The sequence below is a fragment of the Stomoxys calcitrans genome, chromosome 2, assembly GCF_963082655.1.
Source record: "Stomoxys calcitrans chromosome 2, idStoCalc2.1, whole genome shotgun sequence".
Taxonomy (NCBI): Eukaryota; Metazoa; Arthropoda; class Insecta; order Diptera; family Muscidae; genus Stomoxys; species Stomoxys calcitrans.
Window position 1 is genome coordinate 229,964,869 of NC_081553.1, and position 23,064 is coordinate 229,987,932.

The 23,064-nt window shown below is 38.1% G+C and overlaps 1 protein-coding gene across 1 annotated transcript; it reads left to right on the plus strand.

Annotated features, from left to right (window-relative positions):
- The first annotated feature begins 64 nt into the window (after positions 1–64).
- LOC106080415 (uncharacterized) lies at positions 65–23,064 on the plus strand. The gene is made up of 9 exons (XM_013241797.2): positions 65–1,575; positions 5,542–5,783; positions 5,852–6,583; positions 6,682–8,713; positions 15,900–16,193; positions 18,568–18,624; positions 18,681–19,006; positions 19,310–19,417; positions 21,268–23,064. The coding sequence occupies exons 1-9, from the start codon at positions 1,185–1,187 to the stop codon at positions 22,669–22,671; spliced, it is 5,586 nt and encodes a 1,861-aa protein (XP_013097251.2). The 5' UTR covers positions 65–1,184; the 3' UTR covers positions 22,672–23,064.

The window sequence follows — 23,064 nt, forward strand, 5'->3', positions numbered from 1 at the left end:
TATTACAATAAAAAAAAACAAATTACGTATTTGGTTTATTAAAAAAGCGCATATTGTATTTGATGGAGTTTTTTATTCATAAATTATGAATCATGATTGTTATCACCTCAAATGGAAATGACGAATGAAAATAGTAATAGTTGTTGTAGCCACGTTTGCATATAGAGGTGCCGATTCTCGTCTAGCTCCTGTAGGTGATCAAGCTCGTTACGGTCCAAAGAAGCGATCACCGCGGGAACATTATGGCCATTGATTATTTAAAGGCTCCAATAACCCGCCTTGTCATATCGGGCATCATGGGCACTCAGTATTTATGCAAGAGCCGATGCCGCTCGGCCTCTCACTGATGAGAGTTCACTCTATACCGCTGATTGTCCGCGACTGCAGTTGCAGCTACTCCGTATGAAGCATTTCACTATCCACAATCTGTGGACGCGCCTGGTAGCTTGCAGCTATGCTTCTAGTAACAGCGATAAACACCACATGGCATGTGGGGAATATGATGAGACGTTGGAGAATTTCCTATTTCATTGCCCCGCTTTCGCGGCTAACAGACACCAGCACGTAGGTAGGGAGGACGTAATACCAGACATGAATCAACTTAGGGGCGTGGTATGGATAACAATGAGGGATTATGAAAGTAGCATCGAATTCCTGAATGAAAATGAGTCTACAAATGGTCTTACATTACAACTGTAAATTACGGACTTTACTGCATAAAGATGGTCATACTCTCATTAACGGGCATCTGTTACCTATTGCATGCAACTTGGAAATATGACTGAAATGCAGCCACTTTATTGTCTTTTTTTAACCAATAAAATTAGGACATAAACAAATGAGGGTTTTTTTATGCATGATGATCGATGGAACTTTGGGTATATTGATCTACCTTGAGGAAGCGCATATTTTCCATAGTTTGAATGTTGACGTTACCTTTTTAAGTGTACACTGGAATAAACCAAGACGAAAAAAACATATCAGCGTATTGGCAACTCTGTAAAGTTCCGTTAGAAATAAAATTAGCCATTATTCCATTCCACCACCTTCCTGCTATTCTACTCGCTTTCATTGAGTACCGACTCATTCAATTATTGAAAAAGAAGCCTATAATTAAACTCCGAAAGTGGTTTAGTTACATATTTCTTTGAAAAAATTTGAAAATTAAGTGGTTACGCTGCATCATGGAGTCCCTGCAATGGGTTGAGGATGATCTTAAAAGCGATTCCCCACCATTGCAACGACGCCATCTACGCAGAACAAGAAGTTCGAGTGTTTTCCAAACTTCTACGAATACAATCTCCACCAACGACATTGAAAATAAAGCATCAAGAAATGCGCGCACACGCTCCATATCGGTATTGGAAAGAAGGAACACTGTCCACATTTTTAATCCTTCGGAGGAGCGCCAACAAGCACCTGCTATTCATGGAAATACTGTCATACATGATCGTTCATTCATGGCTGCTTTTCGCAGTAGCAGAGACAATGAACCAAATGTCGATATTCATCTGTTATATGGTTCCTCTTCCAGCGTTATTAATGCCATTAACCTGAGCAAGGAAAAAACCATGGGTAAGCAGAAAAGCCTTTACATGACAAATAAAAACTTAAAGCATAGTTTAAAAAAAAAAAACGAGTAAGGACGGGATAAAGAAGTGCAAAGCCGACCTTTTGGTCCCATTGGGAATGCAGCTTAAGCTGCGAAATTAAAAATTCCTGCAAAAATCCGTGAATATTGTAGGATTCTTAAGGCTAGTGCAAAAATGCACTTTATAGGGTTCACCTACGATTTCGCTGAAATTTGGTATGTAGATGTTGTTTGACCCCAGGAACACGAATTTGTATTCCTTTTATGGGGCACAGGCACCTGGACCCCCCTAGGGGCCAAAAAATCCACTTTGGGGGAAGTGGTCCGACCTAGGTAATATGGGTATCAAATAAAAGGTTTTGGCCAGTAAAATACAAATATGCAAAAACATGTCCAAAATTGAACCAGGGAAGGACCTACGGGATCTTGAGAATTTTGAACCCCCCTAACCCTAGGCAAAATGGGTATCAAATGAAAGGTATTAACGAGTAGACTACAATAGAAATTAAATAAGCTACAAAAGATTTCTAAAGAAAAACTTTTTTTTTAAATATCGCGCCATGAAAATCAAGCTGCATATACAGTGGCACAGAAATTCTACATAATCCACTCCGAAAACACCTTCCATGAGGTTTGTCAATAAGAGCGCAAAAAAATTATTTTTTTAATAAAACAAAATTAAATTCTTTATTTCTGTGAAAGTACGTTCGAAGCCATTATATATGAAACTCGATTTTTTTTGCATGACCACCACTTGAAATTTTGCTCGCTCTCACGCGCTCTACCGCTTTCTTTTGTTGGCAAACAACTTCCAGTAACAATTTGTTCAAATTATAAAATCTACCATGGCTGTTAAGGCAGATTTAAAAAGTTGGTCTCACGCAAACAGCTGTTAACAGCCGGCCAGGTTTGACCTTATTAAGATGTACGATTTTTGTTTGCATTCTCTTTGTTGTTATCTTCTTTCTTCCATATTGTCTGCTCATGTACGCACACGTATACACGCACGCACACAAATTTATTTGTGTGTGTTGGTAAAACGTCAATCAGCTTGATGTCAAAATGACGCCATATGGATTGCACCATATGATTTCTGGTTGTTGTACAAATGAGATCACCTTTAATTGTTCGCCATGCATGACTGTTAGACACCACTTTGCTATGTGGACCTTTTATTTGTAGTTGTTTTAGCAGTGTGTTTTGTTTTTTACAGGAACTCTGCGACTAAAATGGGTGATCTTTTCCCGCATCTGCTACCGTGTCCAAAGAGCGTAAGATAATATAAGAGAGGGTTTCTGCTTTGTCTTCCCCGTACCGTAAAATAACTCGCGTTAAAGACACAACATTTTTATTGTATTCCAATTGGATTCACATTGAGGGCTGCAACATTTTCGGGTTATTCTGTTTTGATTCGAGCATTCGTTCGAACATTTTTTCGTATTTTGCTTTGTTTCTTTGCAACCGAAAGTTGCAATAAAGGAAAAACGAAATATCGTGAGCAATTCAAATATGTTGTGTCTTTAAATTTTGTCACTCGTCATTACGTATTGCCCTCTAACGCCAGCTCTTATCTTTCTTACGCTCCTTGACCGTGTCTGCATGAATGTTGTCTAGACCAAAGAGCGTAAGAAAGATAAGAGCTGGCGTTAGAGGGCAATACGTAATGACGAGTGACAAAATTTAAAGACACAACATATTTGAATTGCTCACGATATTTCGTTTTTCCTTTATTGCAACTTTCGGTTGCAAAGAAACAAAGCAAAATACGAAAAAATGTTCGAACGAATGCTCGAATCAAAACAGAATAACCCGAAAATGTTGCAGCCCTCAATGTGAATCCAATTGGAATACAATAAAAATGTTGTGTCTTTAACGCGAGTTATTTTACGGTACGGGGAAGACAAAGCAGAAACCCTCTCTTATATTATCTTACGCTCTTTGGTCTAGACCCGCTATATCTAAATTTTATGTCTTGTAGCACTGGACCTCACGCTCTAGATCATATAGTCTCTGCGATAACAGCCTAGAAGGTATTGCTTAGACAGCATGTTGTTATGTCTTCGTACGGGTAGGATTTTTGTCTGTCACAGTTCGGAGACTTCTTAGTTCAATGACATTTGTGATCTGACCTGTTATAGTGTGTTTGGGCATGATGTGTTTTGATAGGTAGTTTTTGAATACGAGAAGGAGTTTTTGAGTACATGAAGGACCCTTACGTGTTGAAACTTTGTTGTTGTAGTTATATTTTTATATGGAGTTAGCGATCCTCCACAAGCTCAAAAAGTTAGCTCATTCCAGTTATCATAACATTACAAAAACCGGAACAAAAAGTTCGAACTAGTGTGGTACTCATAGTTATCCTGTGCCGATATGTGTAAGTTTTTAGTTACTGCTTTTGAATTCCAACAGTTAAAAGCCCCAGTAGTCCAGGCCAATAGTTCTAAACTTGTTTATCCACTATTTCCAAAGTAATCACAACTTGTTCTACTTCTGACGACTTTCAGTGTTTATAACTGGTGATTTTAACATGGTTTTGGGATTGGAGTAACCAGTTGATTCTGGAAATAGTACTATTGCTAATTCCAACAAGCTAGTTCCGTAATTAATTTCTTTTGATATTTGACAATGCACAATGGGCTCGGATCAGATTAAATGTAGATATAGCTTCCATATATATCTTTTGTCCGTTTTGCCTGTGGTTTTAATACGTGTGCCAAATTTTATTAAAATATATATATTTCCTCAAATATGCAATTTTGGCCATTAAATAAGCTTAAGTAATTTAAAAATCTGCAAATATGTGTGGCAAATTTGACACCACACGCACCGTTGCGCAGAGGTTCGAATCTTGGCGAGACCATCAGAAAAAATTTTCAGCGATGATTTTCCCCTCCTAATGCTGGCAATATTTGTGAGGTGCTATGCCATGTTAAATTTCTCTCCAAAGAGGAGTCGCACTGCGGCACGCCGTTCGAACTTGGCTATAAAGAGGAGGCCACTTATCATTGAGCTTAAACTTGAATCGTACTGCACTCATTGATATGTAAAAAGTTTGCCCTGTTTCTTAGTGGAATGTTTACGGGCAAAATTTGCATTTGCGCATGAACAATAAACAGTGGGAATTATCAGTAAAAAATGTTAACATTTCTAGTTCTACTCCAAATAAAATGGAAAAAATGTAAAAAAACACCACAGTATAAACCCTAAACACAACTATCAAAACAAAAAGCACTCACCTCTACCATTAGAATCTATATGAACAAGTTATTGATACTGAAATTTCAGCACTGTCTGCTTCTTACTGTTTGTTTAAAGTTTGTGAACAATATCAGCTGTTTGCTGCTAATCAGAGTTGCCAAATTTTATAATTACTCTCTCCAGGGTGCTCTTAAGCAAATTCAATAGGAAAATTAAAAAAAATCTTATTTGCCGCTGTTTTACGATTTGAGCCCATAGTGCAATGTTTGAGAAAATATTTTTTACCGGCCTGGGGATTCGAATGTGGGTTTGCGAATCTGTCAGTGGCAGGCGAATTTTTGGTGGTTCAAATTCTTTCTTGCACGCAAGAAGCACGAACATTTTTTTAACTGACCCAGCAGTCAGCAGTCAGTCAGCAGTACCCATTACTAGTTCGGTAAATAGTATTTGGGAGGCAAATGCATAAATAACTAAATTTCGTAGAATTTTACGAAAAATGGAACTACAGACACAAAATTGGTTAGCTACTGAACTAGATGATAGTGCCAACTGGTTATTGGCTGGACAACTGGAATACTTGGCAAATGCGATTCTTACTGAGGAGAACATAAAATTCGATCCAGCCGAATTTATCGCACTGTTACTGTTACTACTGTAGGATTGTATTCTATAAAACGCAGTATTGTGCCATTTCGAATAACACTAAATGTTAAATATATTTTAATGAGATCAACTTAATTTCTCTTCCGCAGATCCCAAAAAGACACCTAGTAGCAAAAAGCGCAAAAGCAAAGTAGATGCTTTGGAGGCACCTCCTCAAAAAACAGAAGCTATAGAACAGCCTACATCTGAGGTACCTCATAGCAGTTCTAAAGCGGATACGAAAAACCCCAACAAACCTATCAATCCAAAACAAAAGAAGCCAACCAAACGTGGTGAACCTCAAAAGCGACGTGTTCAAGGCCGAACGGTCAAGAAAAACATTAATAAAAATGTAAGTTTATGCCATCTTTTGGATCGTTTTATCTCTAAAGATATTAATTCATATGTTTTTTACAATAGAAAATGGCACCCCCAACTCAAACCGAAGACAAGCTTCAGCCAATTGAAAAAGAAGAAAAAATTTTGGAGCCCTGTTGCAGTCTTGTTGAAAACAACAAGTGTACCAGACAGTTGAGCTGTCCCTTCTTACATTCTGAGTTTCCATGTAAATATTACTATTTGGGAATGCAGTGTCCCAAGGCAGTTAACTGCCAATTTATGCACAATGGCATATTACCCGACAACATTAAAAATGCCTTACAAAATCACATATTGGATCTGTTAGAGAACCCTGAGAATACGGAAATAATCTTTCTGCAAAAAGCCCAAGAAATACAGAATATAGGGGAGTGTTTACGGAATTTTCAAGAAAAACTAAGAAACATATCAACGCCAAAAAAATCTACAAAACATAATGACGATGAATTGGAGATTGAGCACAAAAGTTTGAATAACGCACCACACCAATTACAGATCATTGAAACAAACTCTGAAATGGTAATCGATTCGAAAGAAACAAATACTACATCTGAAAATTTTATTTTGGAGGACACCGATGAAATGTTACAAGAGCATGACATGTCAAATATCGTGGCAAGTGATAAAGTCGAACCACAGAACGAAAATATGACTTCTCCACCCACAATTATTTCGGAAATTATAAACTTGGACGATGATAATGAAGACGATGAAGAAGACGAATACGTTTGCAGATTAGTGATTGACGAAAGTTCTAATGAGAAAAAAGCTAATGTAAGTGATAGGTGGTGTTATATTTAGGCAAGAAAAAATTGCCAATTTCAATACTGTAGCCATCTTTTCATTCATAAAAATATTTTTTCTCTATTCAGAATAACTCCGAAGAAAAGGTCACATCGCCACCACTACAGAATGAAGTGGTGGAAAGCGGCTGTGAATTTGAGGATAGAAATAAAATTTTGAGTTCTGTGGAAGCAAGTTTGCAGGAATTGAAAAATAATACCACGCTGCCAAATATGGAAAAAGCCTCAAAATTGGTAGAAATATTTGAAAAACTAACTGAACAAGAGCAGCTTATAAAGAGAGATTTACAGCTACACGACAACAGCCCTAACGAAACGCCATGCCCAGATTTGGAAATATCTGTTAATGCCGATGTTGAACTCCGTTCCACAAATGTAGAGGAACACTACAAAATTTTAAAAGAATCGCGTGATGTGTGTAAGGAGAGCCTGCAGAAATTGCAAAGCAATACTACACCGCGTGCTAAGAACAGATATACGGAATTGAAAGTTATTCTTGATCAACTAAATCAGCAGGAAGAGCTAGTAAGAAAGGCAGGCCATGCGGAAGAAGAAATGCATTCGGTTTCACCTGCAGCTCACTTGTGTGAGGTAGTTGTTCGAGACGCTAACCTTAATGACGAATGCATTTTGTTGGATGATGAATTGGCCGAAGTTTATATCCATAATGATGCGGCTTTGCCTAGAGAAACCAGCAAGTACCTTAGGACAATTGATGATACAAATATTTCTGGTTTAAATAAGTGTTCAAACAACAGGGAGGAGAACATCATTTCATTAGATAAAAATATCTCCAAAGATTGTTCTATCAATGCAGAAGCTATTGAGGTCCCATGCTCTGAAAAAGTGGAAGTGGTTTCCATAGAAGTCCTGCCTCCCGAAATGCTTTTGCAGAAGACGGATGAGGAGTTTGTAGATATGCAGATGAAGGATAACATGCTGAAACCAATTGCTCCCAATGACACTGCGATAGTAACTGATGACAGTGGGGTACTAGATGATCAGGATGAGCACGAAAATGAGTGTTTGTTACGTTTAGAGTTGAGCCCTGAGGACAACGAAGTCATTGAGGACACTAACACATTTTCAAAAACTACAGAGCCTGAAGAAGAATCTCCGCTCTATGAAATACTTGAAAATGCAAGTCCTGCACCGAAAAAAACAAATAAAGGTCGAGCACGTTTGCGATCCGACAACGTGCAGCAAACTGAATCTAGCGGCGGCCAAGAATCAGATACTTCATCAGGTGCAACGAAATCCTTCAAACTTAGAAGATTAAAATTATCCGAATTAAAGCAAAAAAAGTACCGAAATGTTGATGATACACAAATGACAGATAAAGTCAACTTTGGAGAACATTGTGAGTTAGCTAAAGCAAGTTGTCAATCAACAGAAAAAACTGACTCAAAGCCGGATAATACTGTTGTTGAAACTAGTTCGCAAGAAAGTGTGGAATCTCTTATGTCTGTCATGTACGGAGAAGATGGCGATACTGAGGATTACACCACAGCTGAAATGAACAAAAATGCAATTCCCCCCATAAAGAATACTCGTGATAAAATTCAAAAGACTCAAGTAGCAGCAGGTCTGCCAAAAGCTAGACGTTTAAATACCAAAAATATCACAATTACAAAATCGCAAAAACGCAAAGTATCATTTGACACTCCAGGTATGAGTGCACGTACATCTGACAATTCGAAAGCGGCTACAAACAAATTGCAAAACAGAAGAGGTCCTTATGTTGCACTTGCCAAATTGAAACCACATCTATTAGAATCCTTGCATCAACACATGCAAGGCAATGACGCAGGAACTTCATTTACCGCTATTACAACAACATGCAATACCACCAATACATGTAAGAATACAACCACTGTTACATCGACTACAACATCTGTGGGCGTATTAGCCAAGAAGAGACTTTTCACAAACAGCAGCAATGATGGCGAAGACGAAGGCAAAGATTCTGATAATGAAACAAGTGTTCAATTGAAGCTTGAAAAATTGGTTTCCTTGGATAATGCAGATCAAAATGATAAGGATCGTGATAATTTGGAGGGTACATCAGTGATCCGGTTTCGTAAAAATATGATGATCAAAGGTAGGAATATGTAACGTATCATAGCCATTATTCTGTTATGTTCTTTGTCGGTTTGTTTGTTTGTTCCGTATAGACTCAAAAATGGCTGAGCCGACTGCCTTGATTGTGTACGTTGGTCTGGGAGGAAACATGGGCTATATAATTTTTTTGGTATCAGGAGGGGGACGTACTCTCCCCCTTACCCCAAAAGTACTACAAAAAAATAAAAGTGGACCTATCGGGACAATATGCGACTCAAATGAAAGCTATTCACGAGTAGAGTACGAATTTCATAATAAAAATTGGGTCCAAGTAACTGGGGGCCGCCCCAGCCCCAAAGTCCCTTAAAATATATTTATTTGACGATCATGACAATATGGCCGCCCCAAACCCCAAAACTCCACCAAACAGGCATATTAGACGTTCATGTCAATATGGGGCTCAAATGGAAAGTATTCGGGAGCAGATTTAGAATTTGGCATACAAACTCAGATGGAAGTTTAGGGGTCACCCCACCCCGAAAACAAAAATGGTATAAAAAATCAAGTCCAACTAATGGGAGGTCGCCCCACCTCAAGTACCCCTAAACGGGCATATTAGCCAACCATGGCTGTATGGGACTCAATTGAAAGGTATTTGGGAGTAGATTACGAATATGACACTCAAATTTGCGTTCAAGTCCAGGTGGCGTCAAATATGTTAATTGACCCATTATGACAATATGGGACACAAATGAAAGGTATTTGAGAGTACAAAATGAATTTGGATCCAAGTGTTTGGTGGTACGCTCTAAAGCACCCCCTAAACTGAAAATCATATCCGACTATTGTAAAAAACGATTTTGATATCTATTTTCAGGACAAGGTACCCGTAGCTGCCCCAGCTCCAAAACACCCTCCAAACGGTTCATATTTACCGACCATGGCAAAAAGGGGCTCAAATTAAAGTGATTTGGCAGTGTAGCACGAATTTGATATCTATATTTGAGTCCAAATGTCTGAGGTGCCGTCCCTCCCCTAAAAAAACACTTCTCATTACACTAATTTTTAAAAACACCAGATCTCTGAGATTCGTTATGCGATTAATTTGACATTTTGTGCACTCTTACAGTCACCAAAAACAAAACATGGTTTCTATTATAGTAGTCTGGTGCGTCGGGGGGTCACTCAAAACCCACCAAATGGATATATAGACCAAATACGACAACTTAGAGCTTAAAACGGACTCAATAACTGCATTTGGGAGTAGAGTAAACATTTGCCTAGGAACCGAGCAGGGGCAAACTTCTCACACATCAATCAGTGCTTTCCGATTCAAGTTTAAACTCAATGAATAGAGACCTTTTTTAGCCGAGTCCGAACGGCGTGCCGCAGTGCCACACCCCTTTGGGGAGAATTTTTTACATGACCATGCATGGCATGATACCACACAATTGTCATCAGCATTAACAGCCGATAACCACTGCTTTACATTTTATCCGATATTCTCGCCAGGATTCGAACGCAGGCGTTCACCGTCATAGACGGACATAGGCTGGAATGGCACGAATTTGACATTCACATTCGGGGCGAAGTGTCCCCACCCTAAAAAGATATTATAGGGCGGAGCGGGCCCGGTTCGGATAGTTTTTAATATTTATATCAACAATGTCTTTGGTAGCCACTATAAATATTTTTAACGGTTCGATTATGGATTGCAAAACAACTTCGGTTGAATTGCCAACGGACAAATTTGTTACAGAAATCTCCATTTACTTTTAAGCGAACACTCAAAACACCGATATTGAGTGGAACTAGGGAATTTTGTGAAAACTTGTACCAATTTTTATTTCAAGGTTTTATCTTCTGGCAACGCAATACAGTTGCGCGCCGATCCATAATCGATACCTTTACTTTTTGCAACAAAAGAACGGCAATATGTTATGAGAAAAAAAAACTGTTCACAGGTTGCGGATAGTGGAATGCTCCGTATACGGATTAGCTGCAATTGCAGCCGCTGACAAATGTCGGTATCGAGTGGAGTGTGTCAGTGAGAGATCTTGCGGCACCGGCTCTGGCTTAAAAACGGAGTGCCTGTGACACTCGACAAGGCAAGTTATTGGGGCCTTTAAATTACTACGTTTGGCGAGGTCTTGGTCATGCTTGCCTTGACCTATGGATCTCGACGAGGATCGCTACCTCCACATATAGACATGTGGCTACACCCTTAAGCATGCACTTTGCACTCGAAAACACTGACTGTACGCATATCTTTTATCAATATAAGCCTCCGCATGTTCATCAGTCTCTACAACTTTCATCCGACATGCATTTATATTTGTTTTAAAGAAGTAGTTATTGAATTCAGTGGTGTAGGGTATTACTATAGTCGACTCCTTATAAAACCTTTTTTACTTGCTTTCAACATTTCCTTTTATCGTATGTATATCGTTTGTGATTTGTTTTTATTTTTGCTTACCAAAGGTATTTTTATTTCATAAGCTCTTTATTTGAATTTGTAATTTAACCCATTGCTGGCGAATGGGTAGAAAGAGCTTGAAAAACTGTCAGCTTCAAATTCTAGCTAGAGTTTGCTGAGAATTATGCCAATTCTTCGTTCATAGCCGAATAGTGGGAAAATGGAAATAATTGATTAAGGGTTGCTCTTTCATATAAGCTTATGTTTTAAGAGAAGAGTCAACTCTTCAAAATTAGAACTTGAGTTTTTTATTTTTCAACTTTTATTAATTTAACTTTTTATTACCTTTATTTTATTTCTTTAATTTTTTTCTTTTTGATTTTCATTTGTTTAATTTAAGTTTTTTGTTTAATTTATTGCTTTTTATTAAACACAGGTCAGTATAAAAGCTCTAAAAATTCACTTAGTCAACCTAAGATGTAGGGTCTAGGTGTTTATGGGTTAAGAAAATATAAATATAATAAATATTTCGCAACATTTTTTTTGTGTATCCCCTTTGCTTATCAAAGACTTTTTTATTCCCTATGTTATTTAGTTGAATTTATGATTTAAGGTATAGTGTTCACATTATAGTGGAGTTTCTTAATTTAATATTAGAAAACAAATCATGTAGAATGGGATGTAATGACCCCATAGAAATGAAAAGATATGAAAGCATATACAAGGATATGTATTCGGTGGAATGGATGATAAATATAGAAAAAGTGAAGTTAAAAAGTTAAGTGGCTTGGAGTTTTAAAGTCTATAGAGCGGAAATGAAAATTGGAAAATTTATGATATTGAAGAATAAAAACCAAAAAAAAAAAATTAAAAAATGAATTGAATCCTTTCTAATGAAAAAGGGAGTATGATTGGCACAAACACCTAGGTTTAGACCTTTGCGTCGGCTTCTTACATCATAAACAATAAGGAAATCAACAAAAGTTTTGTATGAATAATTTAGAATTCATGATATAAAACCTGACACGTGTAAGATTTCTCCGTTGAACATTAAAACAACGAGTTTTAACTTCCTTTCAGGTAGTAAAACTTAAGCAAAAAAGACCTCCATACAACCAAAACATTTAATTCCCAGTGGAGGCATTTGGCTCCCTAAGTTGTCGTTTAACAATGAACAAAAATATTGCTTAAGTCAGTTTGATTTCAAAAAGCTGCTACTGTTTAGTGATCGATAGCATAGCTTCCGCGATATCCCTGCATGCAGATCTAATGGCATATCTGGAATTGTTCAATCTAAACGTTTGGTGGGTGTAAGATTTTGCCTCTGGTTGTCTTTAAAGCATTAGATAAGGTCTGTAAGGGTGCACAATTGTATTGTATTATTGCAGATAATGGATCTGCCCGATCTGCAAATTTTGCGAATTTGACCATGAACATTCCATTAAGGTACAGGGATCAATGACAAGGGACCTACTTTTTATGGCGAGTCCGAACGTCGTGCCGAAGTGCGACACCTCTTTGGGGAGAAGTTTTTACATGGCTGCCATAACAAATGGTATGGCACATTGTCGCTAGCATTAAAAGGGGAAAGCCATCCCTGATAATTTTTTTCTGATGTTCTGGGCAGGATTCGAACCTGGGCATTCAGTGTCATAGGCGGACTTGCTAACCTCTGCCTTACGGTGGCTCCCATTTTGGCTTAGTCCGATCTATTGGGTTGCCCAAAAAGTAATTGCGGATTTTTTAAAAGAAAGTAAATGCATTTTTAATAAAACTTAGAATGAAATTTAATCAAATATACTTTTTTTAACACTTTTTTCTAAAGCAAGCTAAAAGTAACAGCTGATTACTGACAGAAGAAAGAATGCAATTACAGAGTCACAAGCTGTGAAAAAATTTGTCAACGCCGACTATATGAAAAATCCGCAATTACTTTTTGGGCAACCCAATATATCGAGTTTACTCGAAGAGGAGGCCACCTTAGCGCAGACGTTAGCATGTCCGCCTATGACGCTAAACGCCTGGGTTCGAATCCTGGCGAGACCATCAGCAAAAATTTTCAGCGGTGGTTTTCCCCTCCTAATGCTGGCAACATTTGTGAGGTACTATGCCATGGAAAACTTCTCTCCAAAGAGGTGTCGCACTGCGGTACGCCGTTAGGACTCGACTATAAAAAGGAGGCTCCTTTGAGCTTAAACTTGAATCGGACTGCACTCTTTGATACGTGAGAAGTTTACCAATGAACATTCAAGATTTAATCATATGAATAAAAAGTGATTGCCTTTTTTGAACTGCGTGCCGCTGAGCGATGCCTCTTCATAGATATTGGGTTGCCCAAAAAGTAATTGTCAGTAATATAGTAGTAGTATAGTCGACGTTGACAATTTTTTTTTCAACGGCTTGTGATTCTGTAATTGCATTCTTTCTTCTGTCAGTTATCAGCTGTTACTTTTAGCTTGCTTTAGAAAAAAAGTGCGCGAAATTTTGTTTACATTTGTTTGTTTGGCGTCAATTTTAATATGGGTACCACATGTATTGAAAGAAATTCATTTAACAAACCGAATCAACGATGTGATATGCACCTTAAACGCAATGAATTCGATCCGTTTTTAAAACGAATCATAACTGGAGATGAAAAATGGATTGTTTACAACAACGTTAGTCGAAAACGATCATGGTCCAAGCATGGTGAACCAGCTCAAACCACTTCAAAGGCTGATATCCACCAAAAGTAGGTTATGCTGTCTGTTTGGTGGGATTGGAAGGGTGTGGTATATTTTGAGCTGCTTCCAAGGAACCAAACGACTAATTCGGATGTTTACTGTCAACAATTGGACAAATTGAATACAGCCATCAAAGAGAAGCGACCAGAATTGGTCAATCGTAAAGGTGTCATATTCCACCAGGACAACGCTAGACTGCACACATCTTTGGTCATTCGCTAAAAACTGAGTGAGTTTGGCTGGGAACTTTTGATGCATCCACCATATAGCCCTGACCTTGCACCATCAGACTACCATTTATTTCGATCTTTGCAGAACTCCTTAAATGGTAAAACTTTCGGCAATGATGAGGCTATAAAATCGCACCTGGTTCAGTTTTTTGCAGATAAAGGCCAGAAGTTCTATGAGCGTGGAATACTAAATTTGCCAGGAAGATGGCAAAAGGTTATCGAACAAAATGGCAATTATATATCTGATTAAAGTTCATTCTAAGTTTTATTAAAAATGCATTTACTTTCTTTTAAAAAAATCCGCAATTACTTTTTAGGCAACCATAATTGCCGCCAGCAATAGTGAGAAAAGAACCACCTTTGGAAAATATTTCAAATGCTTACCACAATATTTCAAATGCTCATAATAAAAAAGTGGCACACATCATCGTCGAGATGTGTCAAATTTGATACAAAAGAGGCACATCGGTAACCACATTTGTATGCGGAGGTGGCGATCCTCGTCAGGCTCCATATGTGAGAAATCTCGCTTTGGTCCATAGGAACGTTATGGCCATTGGATACTCAAAGGCGCCCAAACTCACCTTGTCATACCGGTGCCGGCCGGCCTCTCACTGAGACTCTCTGCTCGGTACCGCGATTGCAGTTGCAGCTACTCCGTATATGAAGCATCCCACTATCCGCAACTTGTGGACGCGCTCGTAAGCTCTCAGCTGAGCTTCTCGTAGTGACGATGAACACCACACATATCGGAACTGATAGTTCCAACCCGTGTGGTTCTTATATTCATCCCGTGCTGATGGTAGGAGGATTTGACGTCGTTCTTATTTAGAAACGATGGGCAAATAGAGGCTTTGAGTTCTTACGGTGACATACAGCCACTCGAGGAGACATAGATCCTTGCCTTGAGATTACTAATTTAAAGTACCGTTTTCCAGAGCAGGCTTTGGTATAACAATACGGACATCTGATAAATTAAGATATATTCTAGGGGGATCCTATGCCTAAACATAAGGTCGACATCGTGTTAGTGCTGCGCGGGAGCATACAAGACGATGTTCCCTCTCATTATCTCATTGCCCTCGCAGATGTTACAGTATTAAAGTTTGACTCGACATGTATTCCTAAACGCTTCTCTGTACGATGCTGCTATAATATCCCTTTCATCATGGCCAGCATCTATCTTAGAAATGCATTGCAATATACCGGAAAAGTGAAAGAGATTGGTAAGTCTGCTTCCTTTGAGATGACACCTGAACTAACTTCATTACTCCAGAAACCTTGTTGCCTACGTATAAGACAGTTGACAATCCCATGGCAGCCGGTTGTACGAACCGGATTGACCCGATGGAGTCCTTCATCGACAAGGGCTGTCGCCTTAGTGTAAAACACATTGCTACAACAACTGTTGGCCGTTGTTTCTTAAATACGCAACCCGCTGTCAATAGCACCTGATTAAGACACAACTCACTGTTACAACAACAACAAATACAAACAAGTTTAGACACCGTCCATGTACACCTAGATATCTTAACCTATCGAATTTAAGTATAACTCACCGAAGCAAAGAAGTCTGTCAAACAAGGTCTGCAGAGTCTCGCACCAACAAAGTTTAATATTGGTCACTGAAGAACATAAATCTGTAGGTGTTTGTATTGGCAACCATTTGTACAAATTTACGATTTACCATTTTGTCTATCATTCTTTCCAATTGGCAATTTTTCATTATATTTTATGTAGGTAAACTTTCGCTACTTGTGCTACATATTGTGCCAATATATTTTAAAAGAAATTTATTCTATTTCTCTATGTGAGGAATGATGAGAAGTCTAAATTTATGAATCTTTTATCCTATAGATCTAAGTAAAACTGACTGCTATTCATCTGGTGATGAAAAGGAACAATCAGTAACCCTGCCTACATCCGTTTCATCAGCAGCAACAAAAGCCAAACAACTAAAACTGAACCAAGTAAAAGAGGTCAAAGAAGAAATTGATGAGGATATACTAGGAGATTTAGAACATCGCATAGAGGAAAAAGGACACAAACAACGACATGAATCACACAATGATATTGAACAAAATGAAAATATGAATTCTATAATAGTCCGTCCTAGTACAACCACGGAATCGAGTAGAAGATTATCAACTCGTAAGTACAAAATTGTGACTTTTATATATGAACCTGTAAAAATGTTTTAAAATATGATAAACTTATTTTGTGATCTTGTCTTCAATTTAAATGGCTAAGTACTTTTTGTTGATATACGAATGTGATATTCAAATTTTAGAGCTAATATATAAGGGGGCTACCCCACCCACCCAGAAAGAATTCTCAAACGGTCATGTGGTCGGGACTCATATGAAAGGTCTTTGGGAGCACCAATCGCTCACCCAACAACCAAAAGAATTTCCACTATATATGTATGTACACGGAAAAAAATAAATATCGATTTCAACCACGAAATTTTTGATGAACACAATTTTTGAAAAATGTGATTGAAAAAAGGTTCAATTAAAAAAATTGCATATTCAATTGCAAATGCAAATTTGCCCATGAACATTCCATTAAGGAACAGGGGCATATTGCTTACATGTCAATGATTGCTGCACGATTCAAGTTTAAGCTCAATGATACGGGACCTTCATGGCGTGCCGCAGTGCGACATCTCTTTGTGGAGAAGTTTTTACATGGCTACCATACCAAATCCAAAGCTCCTCCCAAATGTCGCCAGAATTAGGAGGGGATAACCACTGCTGAAAATTTTCATGATGTTCCTGCCAGGATTCGAACCCAGGCGTTCAGCGTCATAGGCGGACATGCTAACCTCTGCGCTACGGTGGCCTCAATTAAAAACATTAATATATATAAAGTTTTTAGATTCAGTTAAAAAAATTATTGAATCAATTTTTTATTTGAAAATGACAAAAATTTCAATCACTATCGTAATTGAAAAAAGAGTTCAGATTCAATTAAAAAAATGATAAAATTAATTAAATTTTAATTGAAAATTTCCACACGACCGTAATTGTAAAAAAAGCTAATTCAAGTAAAAAAATGATTGATTCAATTAAAACAAGTAAAAAAAAAACAAAGTAAAAAGTTCGCCCGGGTTTAACTTTGAATACCCATCGGGTATATATGAAAACCCCCCTTCGTCACAATCCGGTGAAAATTGGATAACTTATGCACCCAAATTCGCCACGGACATGGAGTAGTCTTATAAATACAAGTCACTGTTGAATTTTGTATTTCAAATTTCAACAGAATCGGGTAATAAATGAAGCTTTTATGAGCTTCAGACCCTTAATCGTCATATCGGTCTATATGATAGCTATATCTAAGTACAGTCCGATCTTTATCATATTTGGGTCAGATGGCGGTTGGCCTAAAACTACTTACTGTTTTAAATTTCAGCAAAATCAGATAAAAAATAATGCTTTTATGGGCTTCAGACCCTTTATCGGGAGATCGGTCTGTATGGCAGCTATATCTAAATGTAGTCCGACCTCAACCATATTAAGCTCGGATATCGGCAGGCTCAAAACAACTCACAGTTTCAAATTTCAGCGAAAACGGTTAATAAATAAAGCTTTTATGGACTTCAGACCCTTTATCGGCAGATCGGTCTATATGGCAGCTATATCTAAATATAGTCCATATAGCTATATCTAAATATAGTTAAGGTCAGATGTCGGGAGGCTTAAAATAACCCACTGTTTCAAATTTCAGCGAAATCAGGTAATAAATAAAGCTTTTATGGGATTGGGACCCTTTATCGTCAGATCGGTATATATGGCAGCTATATCTAAATATAATCCATATTTGGGTCAGATGTGGGGAAGCCTTAAGCTACTCGCTGTTTCAAATTTCAGCGAAATCGGATAAAAATTAAAGCATTTATGGACATTAGACCCTTTATTGGCAGATAGGTCTTTATAGCAGCTATATCCAAATGTGGTCCGATTTGGCCCGTTCAAAAACTTAACCAGCGTGCATCAAAAAGATGTATCTGTGCAGTTGAAAATAAAAATGTTTTTTTTTATCAAAAACATTTTTATTTTCAATTAAATGTTTAATTAGACCCTTTATTGGCAGATCGGTTTTTATAGCAGCTCTATACAAATATGGTCCGATTTGGCCCGTCCAAAAACTTAACCAGCGTGCATCAAAAAGACATATCTGTGCCAAATTTCAGCTCAATATCTAAATTTTTTAAGGTTGTACGGATAGACAAACGGACATCGTTAAATCGTCTTAGAATTTTGCTAATCTGACACACACAATTTGTAGCCAAGTCTTTGGGGGTCAAGGCGCACTTTAAAAGCGGTGTAGATAAATCCCCTTTAAACAGATCATGCTGTTAGTAAGGTCCTTCACCCATCCACACCAATTATGAGCCATAATTAGATAGGAATCCTACCTAAACCGATCCACCGATTTGAGTATTTGAATCCATACTAACTATTTAACCTTTTTAAAATTTTTCTTTTGAATATTTTTCTTCTTCCTTGCTCCATTAAAGGTCGACGTCACAAATCCCCTGATGATGTGTTCAATGATTTTCAAGAAAATATTAGTGGTAAACTACTTTCTCCATCAATCGTTTTAAGATTTATGGGACATTTTTTGTTGCAGGTCGACGTGGGAGTACTGATAGAACCATCATTCAATATGGTTCAGACGAAGAATGTAGCAATCGTCGTATCAGTAATAAAAACACATTTTTTAAGAATTCTTCAGTAATAATCAACACAAAATCAGGTTCCCGAATTATACGACCCCATACAGATTGGGACTATCCCCGACAAGATATTACGCCTATATCTTCACCAACTCATGCTGATAGTATTGCAAGTCCATCGCCTGGAAAAGGCGGTGGGAATATGGTTATGCCATATGATTATCATTTGGAAGAGATTGATGCACGTCTTACAGTATACATGGCTACTAGGCCATATGTGGTAAGTTAAACAAAATCACCCATAAAACGGATTCTGTCATTGGAGCTCTGTTAAACTATAGGAAAATAATTTGTAAAAAATACAAATTTATGAATAGCTTTTAGCACTTAAAACTAATCTATCCCGAGTTAAAAATTGATATGGTCAGATCCAATTATATTTGCTATCAAACATAATTGGATCAAGTTATATCAAACTAGATAAAATTAGATGAAATTTGATCTCAAATTTGTCCCGAGGAATGTTACTTTTACTTGATTTCTAATATAAAGTTTTCCAACTATTTTCTTGTATATTTGTTAGCTTTGGGAAATCGATTTGTCAGGCTTGACCGTCAATAGACCTAATAACATTGACAAACTTAAAAAGGCTACGACACTCGATCCACGAATTTTTGGACGTGACGTTAAGGTAAGCTCAAATAATTATATAAATGTTGTAATTATTGCCCTGATTGTGTACAGAGTTCTGGAATCTCAACAACGCCTTTGGTTTGAGGCTTTTGTGGCATAACAATGGACGCAATATTGTCATAGCCTTATCTAGGCAGCAGTTTGTAGTGAGTAACAAAGCGCACGCTCAATGATTTAGGGACCTCCTTTTTATAGTCCAGTGCGAACGTCGGGGAGAAGTTTTTACATAGGATACATAGTACCTCACAAATGTCATCAGTATTGGTAGGGATAATAACCGCTGAATTTTTTTTCTAATTTTCTCGCTTGGATTCGAATCCCGATATGCGGACTCTCATATAGAACTCTAGAATGATGAGGAGAAAGAGGTGTTCGCTGATTATACTGTGTCTTCTCAAAATTGCGAGGCAATGACGAAAAAAATTGCTCAACCGTCTGTGAATATATCTCTGAGTCGATAAATTCACAGATAAAGCCTAATTGGTCGAGTCGATAAATTCACAGGTAAGGCTTAATTATTGTGGTAATCTATAAACATAAAACGTCCTTATGAGTGTGAATATGACGATATATATGGTACCTATCAAAGATGTGCACGTAGTAATTTTTCACTCACTTGAGCCCGCAAGAAAAAAATGTTACTTACGCACGCTTACCAGACAAAATTTTTCTCCCCCACTACTCACGAGAAAATCACGATTACCCACGCCCTCGCACGACTCACAAGAAAGTCGCGACTGATGAGACATTCACGACTCACGAGACACTCTCGACATTAATCACGACTCATGAAAAAATCACTCTCGTGGGTGCCTCGTGGGAGTCTCGTAAGTTGTGATTTCCTTGTGAGTCATGATTATTCCCTTGAGCAGCGAGTTTCTCATGAGTGGTGATTAGAGTCATGAGCAGGATTTCACTAACTCAGTGGTGAGTCTTGATTAATGTCGTGAGTCGTGATTTTCTCGTGTGTGTCTCATGAGTCGCTCACGCTTAGGAACGAATTTTTGTAATTCAATAGCGGTCACATACGATCACGTGATTGGATTTGTGCCTCACAAACGACATGACTCATGGGTGATTTACGCGTGACACAACAACTTACACAACGACTCACGTGCCCAAAAGAATCTTTTCCCTTGAAAGTCTTTTCGACGCATTCGTTAACCCATCTCCATTCAGTTTCGCTTTTTGCTTATTGGAATCCATTTGCAAAAAAATGTCCTTTATAACGTGGGCGGTGACCTCAAAGACCGTTGCGTATCGAAGTCTTGGATATATCAAACATCCTTTTTATAACCTCCACCATAGGATGGGGTACACTAATTTCGTCATTCTATTTAAAACTCATTGAAACAATCCCAAGGCAGCCTATGACGCCGAACGCCTGGGTTCAAATTCCGGCGTAAACGTAAGAATAAATTTTAGCGGTGGTTTATCCCCTTACTAATGCTGGCTACATTTGTGAGGTATCCTGTCATGTTAAAACTTCTACCAAGTGGTGTAGCTATGAGGCACGCCGTTCGGACTCGGCATAAAAAGGAGGCCCCATATCATTGAGCTTAAACTTTAATCGGACTGCAATTATTGATATGAGAGAAGTATCCCTTGTTCCGGGAGTCCATCTTTCACTTAATAAAATCTTAAAAAATTATCATAGACCCATGTATGCTTTTGCAAAAATGTAAAAAATATGCCTCGTCGCAGCAGAACATACGCGGGGAAAATTTCTTTTACTACGTAGTGTTTTTTTGGACGAACTCCTTGGTTAATTTCTAAACATAAAACTAAATCCAACACGATAATGCTAATTAAAATTTACTATTTGTTTATGGACCTTGTTTATTTTAGCCCTTACAATACCAAAGATCGGTGAGTGTACCACACAGTTCACACATGGCTATATATCCAAACGATCCACGGACTCGTGTTCAACAATCGTTAAGTTATGAAAATGCCGTGGTCTCTTATAGTGGCATCAATACACAAACGAGTTCAGCATTTGGCATAAGTTCACAAATAATGGGCACTGTCGATCGTTTTATTCCATCTTCTCCCATGAATGTGCCACAAGTAGCACAGCGATCAACCAGCATGATCTTGTATGAGATTATACAGAATTCTACATGGTTTCTAAGTCTACCCAGTTCTACGCAGATTCAGGTCAATCAAACGATGACACAATTAATAATGGCCTTAAACAATTTCCATCGTGAACGACTCCTTAATCCGGGTGCAGTTTTTGATATATTCAAACTTGACAATGTTGTAGAACTTCTGAGTAATATGAATAACTTGGGAATATGTGTCGACATGTATGGTAACGTTGTGAAGAAACAAACAGGCCCGGTAGCCCAGGCAGCCCCAGCACCAATGCCAAGTTATACTGCGGCAGCTGCAGCACCAATGCCAAGTTATGCTGCGGTCCATTCGTGTTCTACATCGGCCGGCTGCAATGCGGCTTATAACAATTTCTTGCAACAAGTTTTGACCCCGACTACATCGAATTGTCCCTCAGTGGCAAGAGTGGGCTGCTCTGGCTCCGATCGCTTTGTTAGTTGTTATGTATCACCACCCAAAGTAATCGATGGAACAACTTGTTGTGCCCACAAACACCAAACGCAAGAGCATATGCCAGCATCTCAACCAATGGAAAAATCTATGCCGGATAATAACTACATTAACCAACAGAATGATAATAACAATAACAACTATAATAGCAATGATAGCTTTAATAACAACAATCGCCGTGGTGGAAATTTCAATAACAAATTCAGAAAACCATACAATCAGGATCAGTCACAAACATCATACAATCCACGCTTTTCTAAGCCCTCATCTCAATCGCCTTCAAGAGCCTCTTCACCACAACCACAGTCCTATTCTCCACGCAGAGGTGGAGGAGGAGGTGGTTTTGGAGGTAGAGGAAGAGGAAGGGGTGGTGGACGATTTAACAACTTCCGCTCACAAAATAATGACGAAGGAGGGAGTTCTTGGTCATCGTCATCGCCTCGCAAGAGTTTCAACCGAAACAATAATTTTAATAGAAACTCAAACTACGACAACAACAATTCGAGTAACTCTTACGGCCTTGATAATAATACTTCGGTCGCCAAGTCTCCACCTCCGGCCCCAAGAACTCCTCCTCCTTTTTCGTCGCCCAACAGAGCAAATCAGTTAGGCTCATCGCCCATTCTAAGCTCGCCGGCGAAGCGACAGGTTCATGCAAGCACTGACGAAGAAAATTGGGATTAGAATATTCCACAAAAATTATTCCCACTAAGAAGTGTTGCTGCCTAACGAAAAGGGAGACACCAGCGCTGTTTCAATATTAATACATAAATATTTATTTACATACATTCCTAACATGAATTCCCTCTTGGTTTACTGTCATATTCAGATTTTATGTAGGCATCTGTACTTTATAAGAAAAAGTATGCTAGCCATCGTCCTTTGCCGTATATTGTACTTGTATGTACTTGATAATACCTCCACCCTCATATGTATTCTTATATGTACTTTAATATTTTATTTAATTTTAATTAGCTTTGTAGTTAATACTGAATTACACGAAATACAAACATAATTTATGTTATTTTAAACTTTTTGGTCGCTGTTGAATAAAAAGCATTTTATTTTATCCCTTAA